Source organism: Pistacia vera, unplaced genomic scaffold (assembly GCF_008641045.1).
Source record: "Pistacia vera cultivar Batoury unplaced genomic scaffold, PisVer_v2 Contig1140, whole genome shotgun sequence".
NCBI classification, from domain to species: domain Eukaryota; kingdom Viridiplantae; phylum Streptophyta; class Magnoliopsida; order Sapindales; family Anacardiaceae; genus Pistacia; species Pistacia vera.
This window is the reverse complement of record NW_022195183.1, coordinates 150,175-164,603: the sequence shown is the minus strand read 5'-3', so window position 1 is coordinate 164,603 and position 14,429 is coordinate 150,175. Positions and strand designations below refer to the sequence as shown.

The 14,429-nt window shown below is 35.5% G+C and overlaps 2 protein-coding genes across 2 annotated transcripts; both read right to left on the bottom strand.

Annotated features, from left to right (window-relative positions):
• Positions 1 to 1,097: 1,097 nt before the first annotated feature.
• Positions 1,098 to 2,675, bottom strand: LOC116144534 (phospholipase A1-Igamma1, chloroplastic-like). Its single transcript, XM_031429979.1, has one exon. It carries the CDS (start codon positions 2,673 to 2,675, stop codon positions 1,098 to 1,100), a length of 1,578 nt encoding a protein of 525 aa, XP_031285839.1.
• Positions 2,676 to 4,008: 1,333 nt separating this feature from the next.
• LOC116144599 (phospholipase A1-Igamma1, chloroplastic-like) lies at positions 4,009 to 5,716 on the bottom strand. The gene has a single exon (XM_031430043.1). The coding sequence runs from the start codon at positions 5,633 to 5,635 to the stop codon at positions 4,061 to 4,063; it is 1,575 nt and encodes a 524-aa protein (XP_031285903.1). The 5' UTR covers positions 5,636 to 5,716; the 3' UTR covers positions 4,009 to 4,060.
• Between the last annotated feature and the right edge of the window lie 8,713 nt (positions 5,717 to 14,429).

Sequence of the window (14,429 nt, the reverse complement as noted above, 5' to 3'; positions counted from 1 at the left end):
AACTACACATCCATTAAGTTATAACCTCCTTATAGTAATAAAATTAGTTAGTCCCACTATTATGACTATAAAAAGGTTTTACTGTATATATATATTAATTTTATATATTATATACGGGATGGGGCGGGGGAAAGACATCACCCACCCCCGCCCCATCCCAAGGATAGGGATTAAAACACCCCCCACCCCCACCCCTATTCCCAAAAAAACCGGGGCTTCCTCGCCCTATATGGGGTTGGGCGGGACAGGTCCCCGAAATCCCGGGAAACATTGCCATGCCTAAATATTTTTTGATCGATATGTATCATATATTTTTCTTTCTTTATGAAGATTTAAGGTTTGGCTTAAAAACATGGATTCCATTTTTCTTACTATTTAGCTATGATTTTTTTAACATTCTATCCTCCATAATATTGTTAGCCAATTGCAATATAACATTACCAAATTTCATTTTTCCTTGTTATATTTTTCTTTTCTAAAAACCATCATTTGGTGATTGAGTGGTTAATTCAAATTTTTGGGTGTATTATTTAAGAGGTTGAGTTCGTTTACCTCAACCCTTGATAGGAGAGGCCACTAGAAGCTCATCCGATTGTTAACTTCATGGCCTTAAGAAATTAGTTGAGATACGTGTAAGTTGGCTTGGATATCCTCGATTAAAAAAAAAATAAAAAAACTTGAAGTTGGCTAGTTTTTCAAAATAATAATAATAATTCATTTATTTTATATGGTATTATGGGATTTGACATTTGTAATATGTTCTATTTGTAGGTTATACATATATTATTGTGGCAAGTGGACTATGGTCACATTCGTGGCTCTTAACTCTTATAATTTATAAAGAATAAGATCCAGTCACATTTGACACGTCAAAAGCACAGATCACATCAATTCCATTATCTAGTTTTATTTTTACTTGATTATATGAACATCGACCCTCAATATAAATTTGCTGCATCCAGTCTTGATAAATTTAAGAAATTAAAATTAATTACTCATTTATAAACAATTCTGGTAGAAATACAAATCAAATGAAGAATAAAACTAAAGTAAAAAATCTGTTAAAAATTCAGACTTGTTAATTTAGAAAGATTTCCTCAAGCAGATACAGCTAAGACACGAGTTGATGCTTCAATGGGAAATGGAGAAGGAATATCTTCAGGTTGTCTTCCAGGTTTCACCCATCTTCCATGCTTGTTCAACACAAGTCCTTTATGAGGCAATTGGTACCAAAACTCTGGAATTCTCAACTCCTCTATCAACATATCACCACTCTTATTCACCAATGCAATATCTCTCCTTGCATTCCATCTGAACTTTGATTTATTGCTCAAATACCCATCTAAAACATGAAGATAAAGTTCCAAATTATGACTCCCTGATAAGTCTGAATCTTGCTTCAAATAAGGCGATATCACCTTGTCAATCTTCAATTGCACTCCAACATGCCTGTAAACCCAGTTCAATCTCTCTGTTATCGGATTCAGCTTCCGAAGAATTTTGTTGAACACAAGTCCTGGCAGTTTCGGAACAATATCTTGTTTCACAACAACTCGAAGCGTCTTCACTCCCAATTCACTCAGCTTTTCTTTGAAGAAGATGTTGCCAACTCTTGGCGCCCCGAATGAAATGACGCTAATGAATAAATTAGGAAACGTAGTTGCAGCTTCATATGCATTGAGCAGTGACAATGCGCCTCCGAGGCTGTGGCCTGTAATCGTTAAGCTCACTTCTTCGCCTCTTTCTTGGAAAAAATTTACTAGTCTGTTCAGCTCTTCCATCACTTGCTCCGACGCGCTTAACTTGTTATATCTTGTTTTCTCGCTCTTGGATTTGTAGATACTGAGGAACCCGTGTTGGACATGGATTCTTGATTTTTTACTTCCGAATTTATCTAGCTTTGTTTTGAGATCCATGAACCATTCGCTTGGCGCCACAGTGCCGCGCCACGCCACGACTATGTCTCTCCTGCCAATTCTTTCGGTTTCTATGTCGCTGCTCACTGCGACATAGCCCATCCAATTTGAATCTTTGCTCCAAGTTCGGCCCAATTCGGACCTCTCAAACCATTTAGGCACATCGACATGAGACATGGCGTATATGTACTTGGTAACTTTGTAACCATTCCCAGTAAGGCCTAATTCTTCAAAAAGCTTATGGCGATTATATCTACAACTTCCACAAAATTCTGATAGGGGATCGAAATCGAAGGCATCGTAAGTTGCTTCCACAAATTCTCCATATTTGATTATCTCTCGTCGGAGTGAGGGATAGAGTGGTTCAAGAAGACCGTCCCAGTTTTGTTGGCCGTGGATTTCACGCCAGTTTGTTGAGATATTTTCTCTAGGGGATTTAGTCGGAGTCATGTGGTCGCCATAGTCGATAAAATCAGAAGCAGAATACGGCTTAAGAAGGAGGGCGGCCAGAGGTTTGGTGGGGCTTTTCTTTGTGCGATTAGGCGCGTTAATGGCGTCTTTATGGACTCGGATGTTGGAGAGTTGTTTGATGCTTGGGCCGCAGCTCAGATGAAAATGGTGAGGCTTGAAGCTCCCCATTACTGCCTTCTTGATGGCACTCCAACTGAGACTAATCTTCAATTTCCATACCCTCCTTCTGCTTCTTCTTACACTTGATTTCTTATCCCTTTTAACATTTCTCATAGGTGACATTTCCATTCTGATAGTTATGTGATAAACAGGAGATGATTCAAGAAGAAGAAAGAGATTGGGAAAGCGTTTTGAGTTTGAAGATAAAAAAGAAACTGAAGTTTTTGGATTTCGTGTGCAAATGATAATAAATGATGGGTTTATATTATATCTATGAGGGGATTGGTTTATAATGGCTACAATTCTGGAGCTTCTACTTCCTGGCATGTCTTCACAGAGTTCTGGGAAGTTTCTGATAAAATTCAACCTTGAATTAATTCAGATTCAATAGTCAATAGGGCCAGAAATTAAAAAAATTATTTAATTAGTAAAATATTGGAGAATGGACCAATGGTGGCTCATGTTTATCATATTATTTGTTAATTTTGGAATTATTTAAGCTTATTTTATCAGTGTTAGGATTGTCTATTTGCAATTGTCTTGGGATTAATTAGAATATAAATTATTGATGCAAGCTATTATCTCATGGGTAAATATAAATTTATAATTATCTCTTATCTCATGACTCATCTAATAAGTCCTGGGTTAATTTGACTGGTCAAAGTAGAAGGCTCCTGTTAATTTCCACATCTATGAGAGAAGGCTGCTGGCAATTTTTCAGATTAAAAAATTAGTTTTATTTTATTCTATACGTCGCTTATCTGCATGCATGTGCTACAGACAGGAAAGTTCTTTAAAACGCTTTTTTAATTAATTTATGATAAAATTAACCCATGGAGTTAAGCAGACATTTATTTGGTGCAATTGAACAAAGCCTTTTTTTTGACTTTATTTTGTTTTTGCCAGTTACCTTCGTTTGAATGACTATGGAGAATATAAGTGTTGTATTACCTGGCAATACTATAACAATCCCATCTTCTTCATTTTAAAATTTGACGTACAATTATTCATAATGTATAGTAATTTTACAACAGGATTAGAAGGAATAGACTGAATAAAAAAAAAAAAATAAATAAAAAAAAAAAAGGAAAGGAAGAATATTTATGTCAGCACGAAGCCACTTGTTTGAAAAAAAATGAATTGCCAGCAGTGAACATTGTGAGAATAAATTTGATTGATGTTGTAAAAATAAAATTTAATATAGATGTACCCAGCTCCTTTGTTTCATTGCTAGAAATGAATTTGAAGAAAACAACTATTGGCCTTGGTCCAACCACTGCCGTAGCAGACATGAGAACTTGCCTGACTTCAGAATTTAATATTCATTAATTTGTAAATTATAAAATTTGAATAATGTTTACTCAACTATATATGAGTAAGATAAATAAATAAAATAGTTGAAATGTAGTTGTTCATATATATATATATATATATATAATTTCCCATCTATCTACACCTAACATTACAAATGGTAAAAAATCTGTTCAAAATTCAGAGCTTCAATTAAGAAAGATTTAAGTAGATATAGCATGAGTTGATGCATCGTTGGGACATGGAGAAGGAATATCTTCAGGCTGTCTTCCAGGTTTCACCCATCTTCCATGCTTGTTTAACACAAGTCCTTTATGAGGCAATTGATACCAAAACTCTGGAATTCTCAACTCCTCTATCAACATATCACTACTCTTATTCACCAATGCAATATCCCTTCTTGCATTCCATCTAAACTTTGATTTCTTGCTCAAATACCCATCTAATAAATGAAGATAAAGTTCCAAATTATGACTCCCTGATAAATCCGAATCTTGCTTCAAATAAGGCGATTTCATCTTATCAATCTTCAATTGTACCCCAACATGCCTGTAAACCCAGTTCAATCTCTCTGTTATGGGATTCAGCTTCCGGAGAATTTTGTTGAATACAATTCCAGGAAGTTTCGGAACAATATCTTGTTTCACAACAACTCGAAGCGTCTTCACTCCCAATACTCTCAGCTTTTCTTTGAAGAAGATGTTGCCGACTCTTGGCGCCCCGAATGAAATGACACTAATGAATAAATTAGGAAATGTAGTTGCAGCTTCATATGCATTGAGCAGTGACAATGCGCCTCCGAGGCTGTGGCCTGTAATCGTTAAGCTCACTTCTTCCCCTCTTTCTTGGAAAAAAATTACTAGTCGGTTCAGCTCTTCCATCACTTGCTCCGACGCGCTTAACTTGTTGTATCTCGTTTCCTCGCTCTTGGATTTGTAAATACTGAGGAATCCATGTTGGACCTGGATTCTTGATTGTTTACTTCCGAATCGATCTAGCTTTGTTTTGAGATCCATGAACCATTCGCTTGGTGCCACAGTGCCACGCCACGCCACGACTATGTCTCTCCTGCCAATTCTTTCGGTTTCTATGTCGCTGCTCACCGCGACATAGCCCATCCAATTTGAATCTTTGCTCCAAGTTCGGCCCATTTCCGACCTCTCAAACCATTTAGGGACATCTACATGAGACATGGCGTAAATGTACTTGGTCACTTTGTATCCATTTCCAGTAAGGCCTAATTCTTCAAAAAGTTTGTGGCGGTTGTATCTGCAGCTTCCACAAAACTCCGACAAGGGATTGAAGTCGAAGGCGTCGTAAGTTGCTTCCACGAATTCTCCATATTTGATTATTTCTCGGCGGAGTGAGGGATGGAGTGGTTCGAGAAGGCCATCCCAGTTTTGTTGGCCGTGGATTTCACGCCAGTTTGTTGGGATATTGTCTCTTGGTGATTTAGTTGGAGTCATGTGATCACCATAATCGATAAAATCAGAAGCTGAATATGGCTTAAGGAGGAGGGCTGCGAGTGGTTTGGTGGGATTTTTCTTTGCACGATGAGGTGCTATATTAATGTCGTGTTGATGGACTCGTGTGCTGGAGAGATGTTTGAGGCTTGGCCCGCAGCTTAGATGAAAATGATGAGGCTTGAAGCTGCCCTTTACTGCCTTCTTGATGGCACTCCAAGTGAGACTAATTTTCAACTTCCATACCCTTCTTCTGCTTCTTCTTGCACTTGATTTCTGATCCTTTTTAATGTTTCTCATAGGTGACATCTCCATGGCGGTGAACTAATAATTCAAGAAGAAGAAAGACTTGTAATTAATTTCAAGAAGCAAAGCCTTGGAAGTTTGAAGAGAAAAAGAAGCTGGAGTTTTTGCATCGAGTGTAGGTAAATGATAAATGATGGGTTTATATATCTGTGAGGGGTTTGGTTTATTCGAGTGAATGACTTAATCCACCCTAAGTTTTTGATCTAATTCTTAAGGTCCTAGCCTTTCAAATACTAGGAAACACCCTTCTCAAACTAAAAATCACTAATTAATTCATAACTCTTTAACTCTTAAGCAACATATTTTACATAGAGACAGGTGAATTAATAATAATTTTTCCACTCTGCCCTGACATGGTTAACATCTTTTAGAATTAGAGGGGTCACGGTTACTGGACCCAAACTCCAGGGGGTGTAAATTTTAATTATCTCGGTTCATACTAGCTATAATTTTGGACCTTCTAGTTACAGGCATGTCTTTTAAGAGTTTCTGGGAAGTTCCTGAAAAAATTGACCTACGTTTTTCTCCATCGAATAAATTCAATAGTCAATACAGGCAGAAATAAAAATTAAAAAAAAAAAAAAAATTAGGGGAGGTCTGGTCGTGTAATAGTTTATAGTATTTTTAATAGTAAAATATTAGAGGATGGACCAATGGCTGCTAAATTTGTTAAATTTTGAGAAAATATAAGCTTAATTTATTAATGTCAGGATTGTCGATTAGCAATTGTCTTGAGATTAGTTAGAACATAAGTGATTGTTATTGATGCAAGGTCATGGTTGATTTGATATGGTCAAAGTAGAAGGCTCCTGTTAATTTCCACATCTATGAGAGAAGGCTGCTGACAATTTTGTATATTAAGAATTTGTTTATTTTATTCTATTCGTGTCACATCTGCATGTCCTACAAGGCACAGTTCTTAATATTATTTAGAAAGCTTTTTTAATTAATTTATGATGAAATACATAGACTTAAAAAGACGTTAATTTGGCGTAGTTCTTAGTATTATTTAAAACGTTTTTTGATTAATTTATGAGGAAATACATGGAGTTAAGAAGACCATAATTTGGTGTAGTTTTCAAAATCATTTTAAGTAATTTATGATGAAATTAATACATTAATTTGGTTAATGAAGATAGACACATAATTAATTACAACTTATTTTGTTTTTGCGTTGATACTATAGAATGAAAGTCAAATTTGTTCTATGATTGTTATTATTTATCATTATAGTATTACGTGGCAATAATATAACAACCCCATCTTCCTTTTAAATTTTGACGTATAATTATTTACAATGTATTGTCAGCTTTACTTAATAATTTTACAGTAGGATTAGAAGGATTAAATTGAGTAAATTGGAGAATATGTATTTCATCCGCAAATGTTTTCAAAAACATTTTAATTATATATTTAATAAATTCAAACATGTTTTTCTTCGTCAATACTAATAAGCAAATGTGTGACTGCTGTGGTCTCAAGAGTCAATCAACTCATTTTAATAAAGATGTCCACTGAGAAATATTAATCCACATATAAGTATTTTAAATGTATAGACATTCATCTGTCTATTAATGCATTTCCATGGAGTTGTTAATAAATAAATATATTATTTCCCATCTAATCTACACCCAACGTTACACATGGTAGGAGTTTATAGAAACGTTTAATTTTTATTCACTTTCACTTTGATTATAGACTGTGAGACATGTATTTTTTATATATAAATGAAGAAAAGTAAAACAGATATTACTCAGTCATCTAGGAATAAAGATGATAACATAAGTAGGTTACTACGTTTTATTATAATAAATTAAATATTGCAAATATACAAATAATTAAAACAAATAAAAGAACTAAGTCATATCTTACCACAAAAGGTTGAAGAGGAAGGAAAGAATATCTTTGTGTTTATGTGTTTGGTATACAATCATGAATGATAACAGTAGACAGTAAGATCTACTCGAAAGTCCTTTGGATTTGATTGCGTGAGGAATGAGCCACTGACAATCTCGTAGACCTGTAGAGACAAAGAAGAGTGAATGTGAAGCACTAAGGGACACCAGTGTGGCATCGGCAGTAGGCACTCTGATGCTTAAGTTAGTACGGTTGTGTGATATTTAGTAAGGCTGAGAAAGAGAAAGAGTTTACTGGAAGTGTGACGCTAAGGCACGACTTATTGGCGTAGAGTGGTCAAAACTTGGCTCTACGACGATTATCGGCGTAAAGTGGTCAAAACTTAACTCTATAGTGGGGAAAGACGATGGTTCTTGGGAGTAAGAATTTTGTAAGTTAAAAAGAAGGGTTGTGATCTCCATGCATAATGAAAGGGCTAACCTTTATTTATATAGTAAGCCAAGGAAACTTGAGTCATTGCAGAACTAGGTGTTCTCACAATATAGGAGTTTGAGTAAACAGGAAACTCATAGTATTAATCCATGTAGAAGTAAGAGTACTAGTTCATGTAAGACTAGGAGTCTTGGATGTACTAGGATATGTATGGGACTTAGTGTCCTGTTGTAGGATAAGTGTATACTGATGGGCTAGAGCCTGGGGTCACTTATCCTATAGAAAGGCCTAACTCATGGAGTGGCCTAAAATATAGGTTGGCCCAATTCGTAGGGTGGCCTTGATCGTAGGGTGATCTAACTTGTGGAGTAGGTTAACTTTGTTAGAGTATGTGCCCTTGAGCCAATCATATTGTTGTATGTTGACTCTGTGGATCATGAATATTCAATATATAGAAGGCATTGATTATATTATGTAAAACATATTTCATATGTATGTATTGATATATACCCTTAGAGTAGTTGAACCATGATGAGGGAATCAAATAGTGATAAGTCTTGATTGTGATATCCCTATGACCACTTATGGTGGCTATTCTAAAAATGTCCATAGCCGAAGTATTATCCTGACCTACGCACATATATTACGGTAAGCTATCATAGTATTGAACGACCCTACCGGAAGGAAGTGACTGATCTCACATGTCAAGATTGTTTGTTGAAAACTTGTTGCGGCGCATGGGTGCTTGTGATTCACGAGTTCATCAGACTGACCCATCAGAGGATTCCATATGGATAGTAACACCAGTGTCCATGGAATACATCCTCTAACAGATGGTGGTGCATGTGGTCCTTAGACTTGAGATCATCAGAGTGTCGTGTGTTCCTATTGGTGTAGTTTAACACTTACCAAACGTAATCTTGAGAGGGTTATCAGTACGAGAGTGATTGACTATATTGGAAAATACATCACGACTATGGCGGATTGACAAAGGATTCATCACTCTTATGCACAGGAGATATTATCTCGGTGAGATTCCGGTGAAGGACAACGACCTTGGAATTTGTGGCCATAGTGGAATCAGTCGATTTATCCGATAACCGAATCTGAATAGGTCAAGGTGGTTTATATTTGAAGTCGACATTACTTCTATGCTTCAAACCTTGATGAGATAATAGATGATGAAGGGATTTAATTGCACGGTAACCATACTGTTGACAGGTAGCGAATTACGTTGAATCCGATTATGTCGGGTGGCCTTGATGCTTTACTAGGGGCCAATATTAGTCTATATGTAATGAGACGATTGATTAGGTGTCGATTGCGATATTACACACTATTGGCATGATGAGGAGCCTTGGGGTCACACACATAAAAGGCAATCTAAAGAAGAGAATATGTGAGGGGCATTTTTTGTCATCTATTGACAAAGGGGTATTTTGGTAAATCTTATGGAGCAATTAAATTTGCTGGAAAGGTTGTTGTCTGGATCCAATAAACCATCAATATATATATATATATATATATATATATATATCTGTGTGTGTGTGTTTTAATTATTAAAAGAACATTATTAATGGATAAAAATAATAACAGGAAAATACCCGATATATGATTTTGTTTCGGAATCATAGACACTAATGAATTAATTAATGGAAGGGTATTTTTGTAAATGCACCTTCAAGGATTTTTAGGGCAACCCGATAAAAGGGCACTTTTCCCTAAAAATCAAATATTCATTCTCTCATTCCTCTCTTGGCCGTGGATAGCATAGGTTTATTGAGAGAAATTTTTTCTCTCAACCCTAATCTCACTCATCTTCTTTAGTCTGCACATCAAGATCTAGTAAATCTCTTGTGTTGATCCTTGCCTTTGTGTGGATAACGGTGGTTTGATCTTACTCTTGGATCGTGAGCCTTTTTCATCCAGATCCTAAAAAAGAGGTGGAGCCTCCAAACGTGGGTAAGGTTCTGAATCATTCATGGGTCTTATTTATTTTATAGTATATGAACATCGTCATACTCATATTTGGATTTCGAGGCTTACTAGTGTTTAATCGGTAAATTTTTGTTTTCCATTGCATTGTTCTCTCGATTAAAACACTAACATACTCATGGTGTGGACCAGCTCGTAGAATAGGCCGACCCATAGAACGGTCTTTCGTACAGAATAGGCCATCTTGATGGATGGTCCTCTCACAGGATGGGTTTTAATATGGGCCCAACCGAAGTTGGGTCGTGGCTTGAAGCCATCTGCTATTGGATCAACCAAAGTTAGGCCTTGGCATGGATCCTTTGGCTATTGGGCCAACAGGATTTGGGCCTTGGCACGGAGCCTTTTGCTATTAGGCCAACCAGAGTTGGGCCTTTGGCACAGAGCCTTTTGCTATTGGATCTGTCATGGGTCCAATATAGATTGTGCATCTACAATAACTATAATACTTACAAAAGATATCAACACAAAGGATAAAATACAAATATTAGATTAACACGGAGAAATTGTTATCAGATAAGAGGGATATTTGGTATATATCATGCTGCATTATAACGCGAACATACATGCTGCTTTATAATATGAATAAGCTCATCATTTCTTTATTCATGCATTTGCAAGGAGTTTACTTTTGGTAGTCGTAGACATGTTAAAATTTCATTCGTTTTTATAGAATGTGACATATTAATTGTGGTATCAAAATTACTTAAGGGTCAAATTACAAACTGACCAACTTTTTAATTTTAATTTATTTTAATTTGCAATATATATATATATAAACTTGAATGTATATATTCTAGTCCAAAAATCATAAATTTTATTATACTCCATCAACGTTTCTTGTTACAAGTAAATAATGTAATTCTATTCCTTCATACATTTTCCATTCAAATTCCTTTCTCATTTTCATCCAATCCATGAAGTAAACACTACCCAGTGGCCAAGCAAGCACTAGCCTAGAGTGGGCGATTGCCCTCCCTGAAAATTTAAAAAACCAATAAGGTTTTATAAGTTTGTAACTACACCCTAATCAATTTATAAATAAATAAATTATTAATCCAATCATCATATTAAAAAACAAGATAAATGAAATACAGTAGAACCTCTCTATAGTGATACTCTATGTAAGAATAACCCTCATATAGTCATAAAAAATTCTAGCCCCAACTTGGGCTAGTTATAAATAAGAATAAATTTCGCATTGTAATAAGTTATAATTTCTCTAGGTCCCGTCTTAAGGAACTTGCCTTTGCATAGTAATAATTATATGTTTATTGCAAAAAATATATGTTTATTGTAAAAAATATATGTTATATTACATTAAAAGTTTAAGATGAATAAAATATTTATCTAAAGTTGTTTGAGACAATAATTTATATTTTAGAGTTGTTATCACATCTTTTATCTTGTGAGTAGGGCTGCAAAAAACCGGTTAACCGAATCGGATACATGCTTTTTGTAACCGAACCGGTTTTTCGGTTCAAGCCATATTGCGAACCGAAACAGATCCGGTTTTTGCATAAACCAGTTTGCAAACCGAACCGAATTTTTAGTTTGCAATTCGGTTAACCGGTTTGCAAACCAGTTTTATTAATAAATTTTTTTTTGCCTTTTTTTTATATGTTATGATAAAAAAAATTCCTATTTTTGGATGACAATTTCATGAAACCAAAAAACCAAAAGATCCACAACAATTTGGCCAATTAATCACCAATTAATGCTACTGAATTCTTCTCATCCAAGCATAATAACTAATAATCACCAATTACATTATCATAAAATACAAACTGTTCCTTTAAATTTTAATGGTCAAGTACAAAAGTGATTAAGAAATAACAAGTGAAGGTTGTAAACAGGCATCTCCCCTCCACTTTAAGGCTCAAGCATTCTTCAATTGGTCAAATGCAATCATGGAATCACCTATAAGAGGAATGAAATCAACTTTAATATTTTCTAAATAAAGAGAATGCATTTCGTTTTCAGCAAATGTCACTGCAGAAAAATAAAATAAACACATAAATAATATGATACAGTGAATGATTCCATAGGATTCTTGTTTATGGTATCTTAAAGTTATAAACTAATTTGTACTCAACCCATTTAACTTTTAGAGTAATGCTACAGCCACCGAAGGTTGTGTACCGAATCTGTGCATCGAATAACGTGACAAAATCCTGATCATTGATTTATTATCAGTTATTATCAATAAACGGTTAGGATTTTACCACGTCATTCGGTGCACAGATTCAGTGCGCAACCTTCGGTGGCTGTAGCATTTTCCTAACTTTTATTGTTATAGCCTTATAGGTAGCCATTGGCGAGGTGACTTAATTTCACCAAACTAATTTCAAGACATTGCACATTGCCTCATTTTCTGCCCCTTAACAGTAATCACAAATGACAAAATTAATCTTAATCCTCTCTCTCTCTCTTTCTCTGTCACAGTCTTTAATACAGAAAAATTATTAAATTTTATGAGTCCCAAAGTCGTGTCAATTACTCAACAAATCAAACATGTCAAACTAAATACTTATTGATCAACCAATCTTAACAAACCAGCTTATAAAATAATTAAGAAATGAGATCATAAGTTTGTTTACTTTTCTTACGTATATCGCCCATTGACATACAAGATAAAAAATCAAAAGTAATATACCTCATATATTGGGTTGTCATTCAATCATCCATATGACTTGTGCTTTCCAATCCAAAACGTGCAATTTCTACAAATAATTGGACAAGCACATTAGATAGGTTATATTTGCAAAATATATTTAACAAAAACAAGAAATAAATAACCAAAAAATTAAAAGTAAATGAACAATTTTACCCATGTCAAGTTTTGATATTTCGTCCAAGCTCTCCTCTATGATGAATGGTACATGCGAAGCCCGAACCCAATTCTGTGTACAAATAAGAGCCTCCACCATCTTGGGAGTGAGGGAGCTACGAAATGGATCCACTACATGACCCCCCGTACTGAAAGCCAACTCAGATGCAACGGTAGAGACAGGCATAGCCAATACACCTTGTGCTGTCATAGACAGAGCTCCATATTTTGTTGAATTGAACTTCCACCATTGCAAGATATCAAAACTCTTGTTGTCATCTTCACAATCGTCCGCTAAATATTTGTCCAACTCTGTTTTGTCATTCACAACTTTTTGTCCAGCATGTTTCTCTTTATACATAACCTTCATAAACTCCTTAGTATCAAGATCTACATCATCAACATCAATCTCCATTGCAACTCGAGTCTGCTCACTTGGTTGCACACTAAGGACCACCTTAAACGAACTATATTGCTCAAATAAAGCCACCAAAACTTCTTTCACTTTTGTCTTCAACCTCTCAGCAAGATCCGTATCAAAAGACTCATTAATAACCCAATTCGCATATTCTAACTTGTGTCTCGGATCTAGTACCTCTGCAATGAATAACATGAGGTTGATATTATTAATATTTGATCAATATTTATCATATTTCCCCTTCATCCTTAGAGCCATAGCACGTAACCTAGAATCTATACTTCTACACCATTTTCAAATCTTCAATCCAATGCCAAAAATGTCCCGCATGTAAAAATTACTCGTGACATAAAGTGAGCCAAAGACATGTAGAGTTGCATCATAAAAGACTTTCAAAAAAGGCAAGAAGTATCGTGCATACTCCCAATCAATGCATGTAGGCAAACCTTTAAACCTTTCCCCACTGCTAAGCTCATCTGAATATTACTATCCTCTATTTCCAACAACTCAAAAGCTTTATGAAATTTTACCGCCGCCTCCAACATCAAGTATGTGGAATTCCACCTTGTTTCAACATCAAGAACCAACTGAGCTTTACTTTCAATTTTTTCTTTTGTCACACATTCTTTAAATTTCTGTAACCTTGCCGGAGAAGACCTCACGTACCTCACTGCCGAACGAATTCGGAATATGGAGTCCTCCATATCTTTTAATCCCTCTTTTACAACTAAACTCAATATATGAGCACAACATCTCATGTGGAGGAAGTCACCATCCAAGACACTCCCCTTCCAACTTCCCAACCGAGTCTTTAGATAACTTATTCCAACATCATTAGAGCTTGCATTATCAATAGTGATTGTAAAAACTTTAGAAATACCCCAATCAAGCAAACACTTCTCCACAGCCTTGCCAATCGCTAAGCCTTTATGACTAATAATGGGGCAGAAGTTTATAATCCTTTTTTGTAAAACCCAGTTTTCATCGATGAAGTGAGCTGTCAGACACATATAATTGAGGTTCTGACAATTTGCCATGTATCAGTGGTGAGAGAAACTCTTTGTGAAAACTTAGCAAAAAACTTCTTCATCTTTTGGCACTCGTCATTATATATTTTAATACAATCTGAAGTAACCGTTGTTCGACTAGGAATTTGAAACCTTGGCTGAGCCATACTCATGAACTCCCGAAACCCCTCACGCTCAACAAACCTAAAAGGTAACTCATACCATTTTAGCTAAAGCCCGTCTAAGCCCATCTTGGTCAAATTTCCA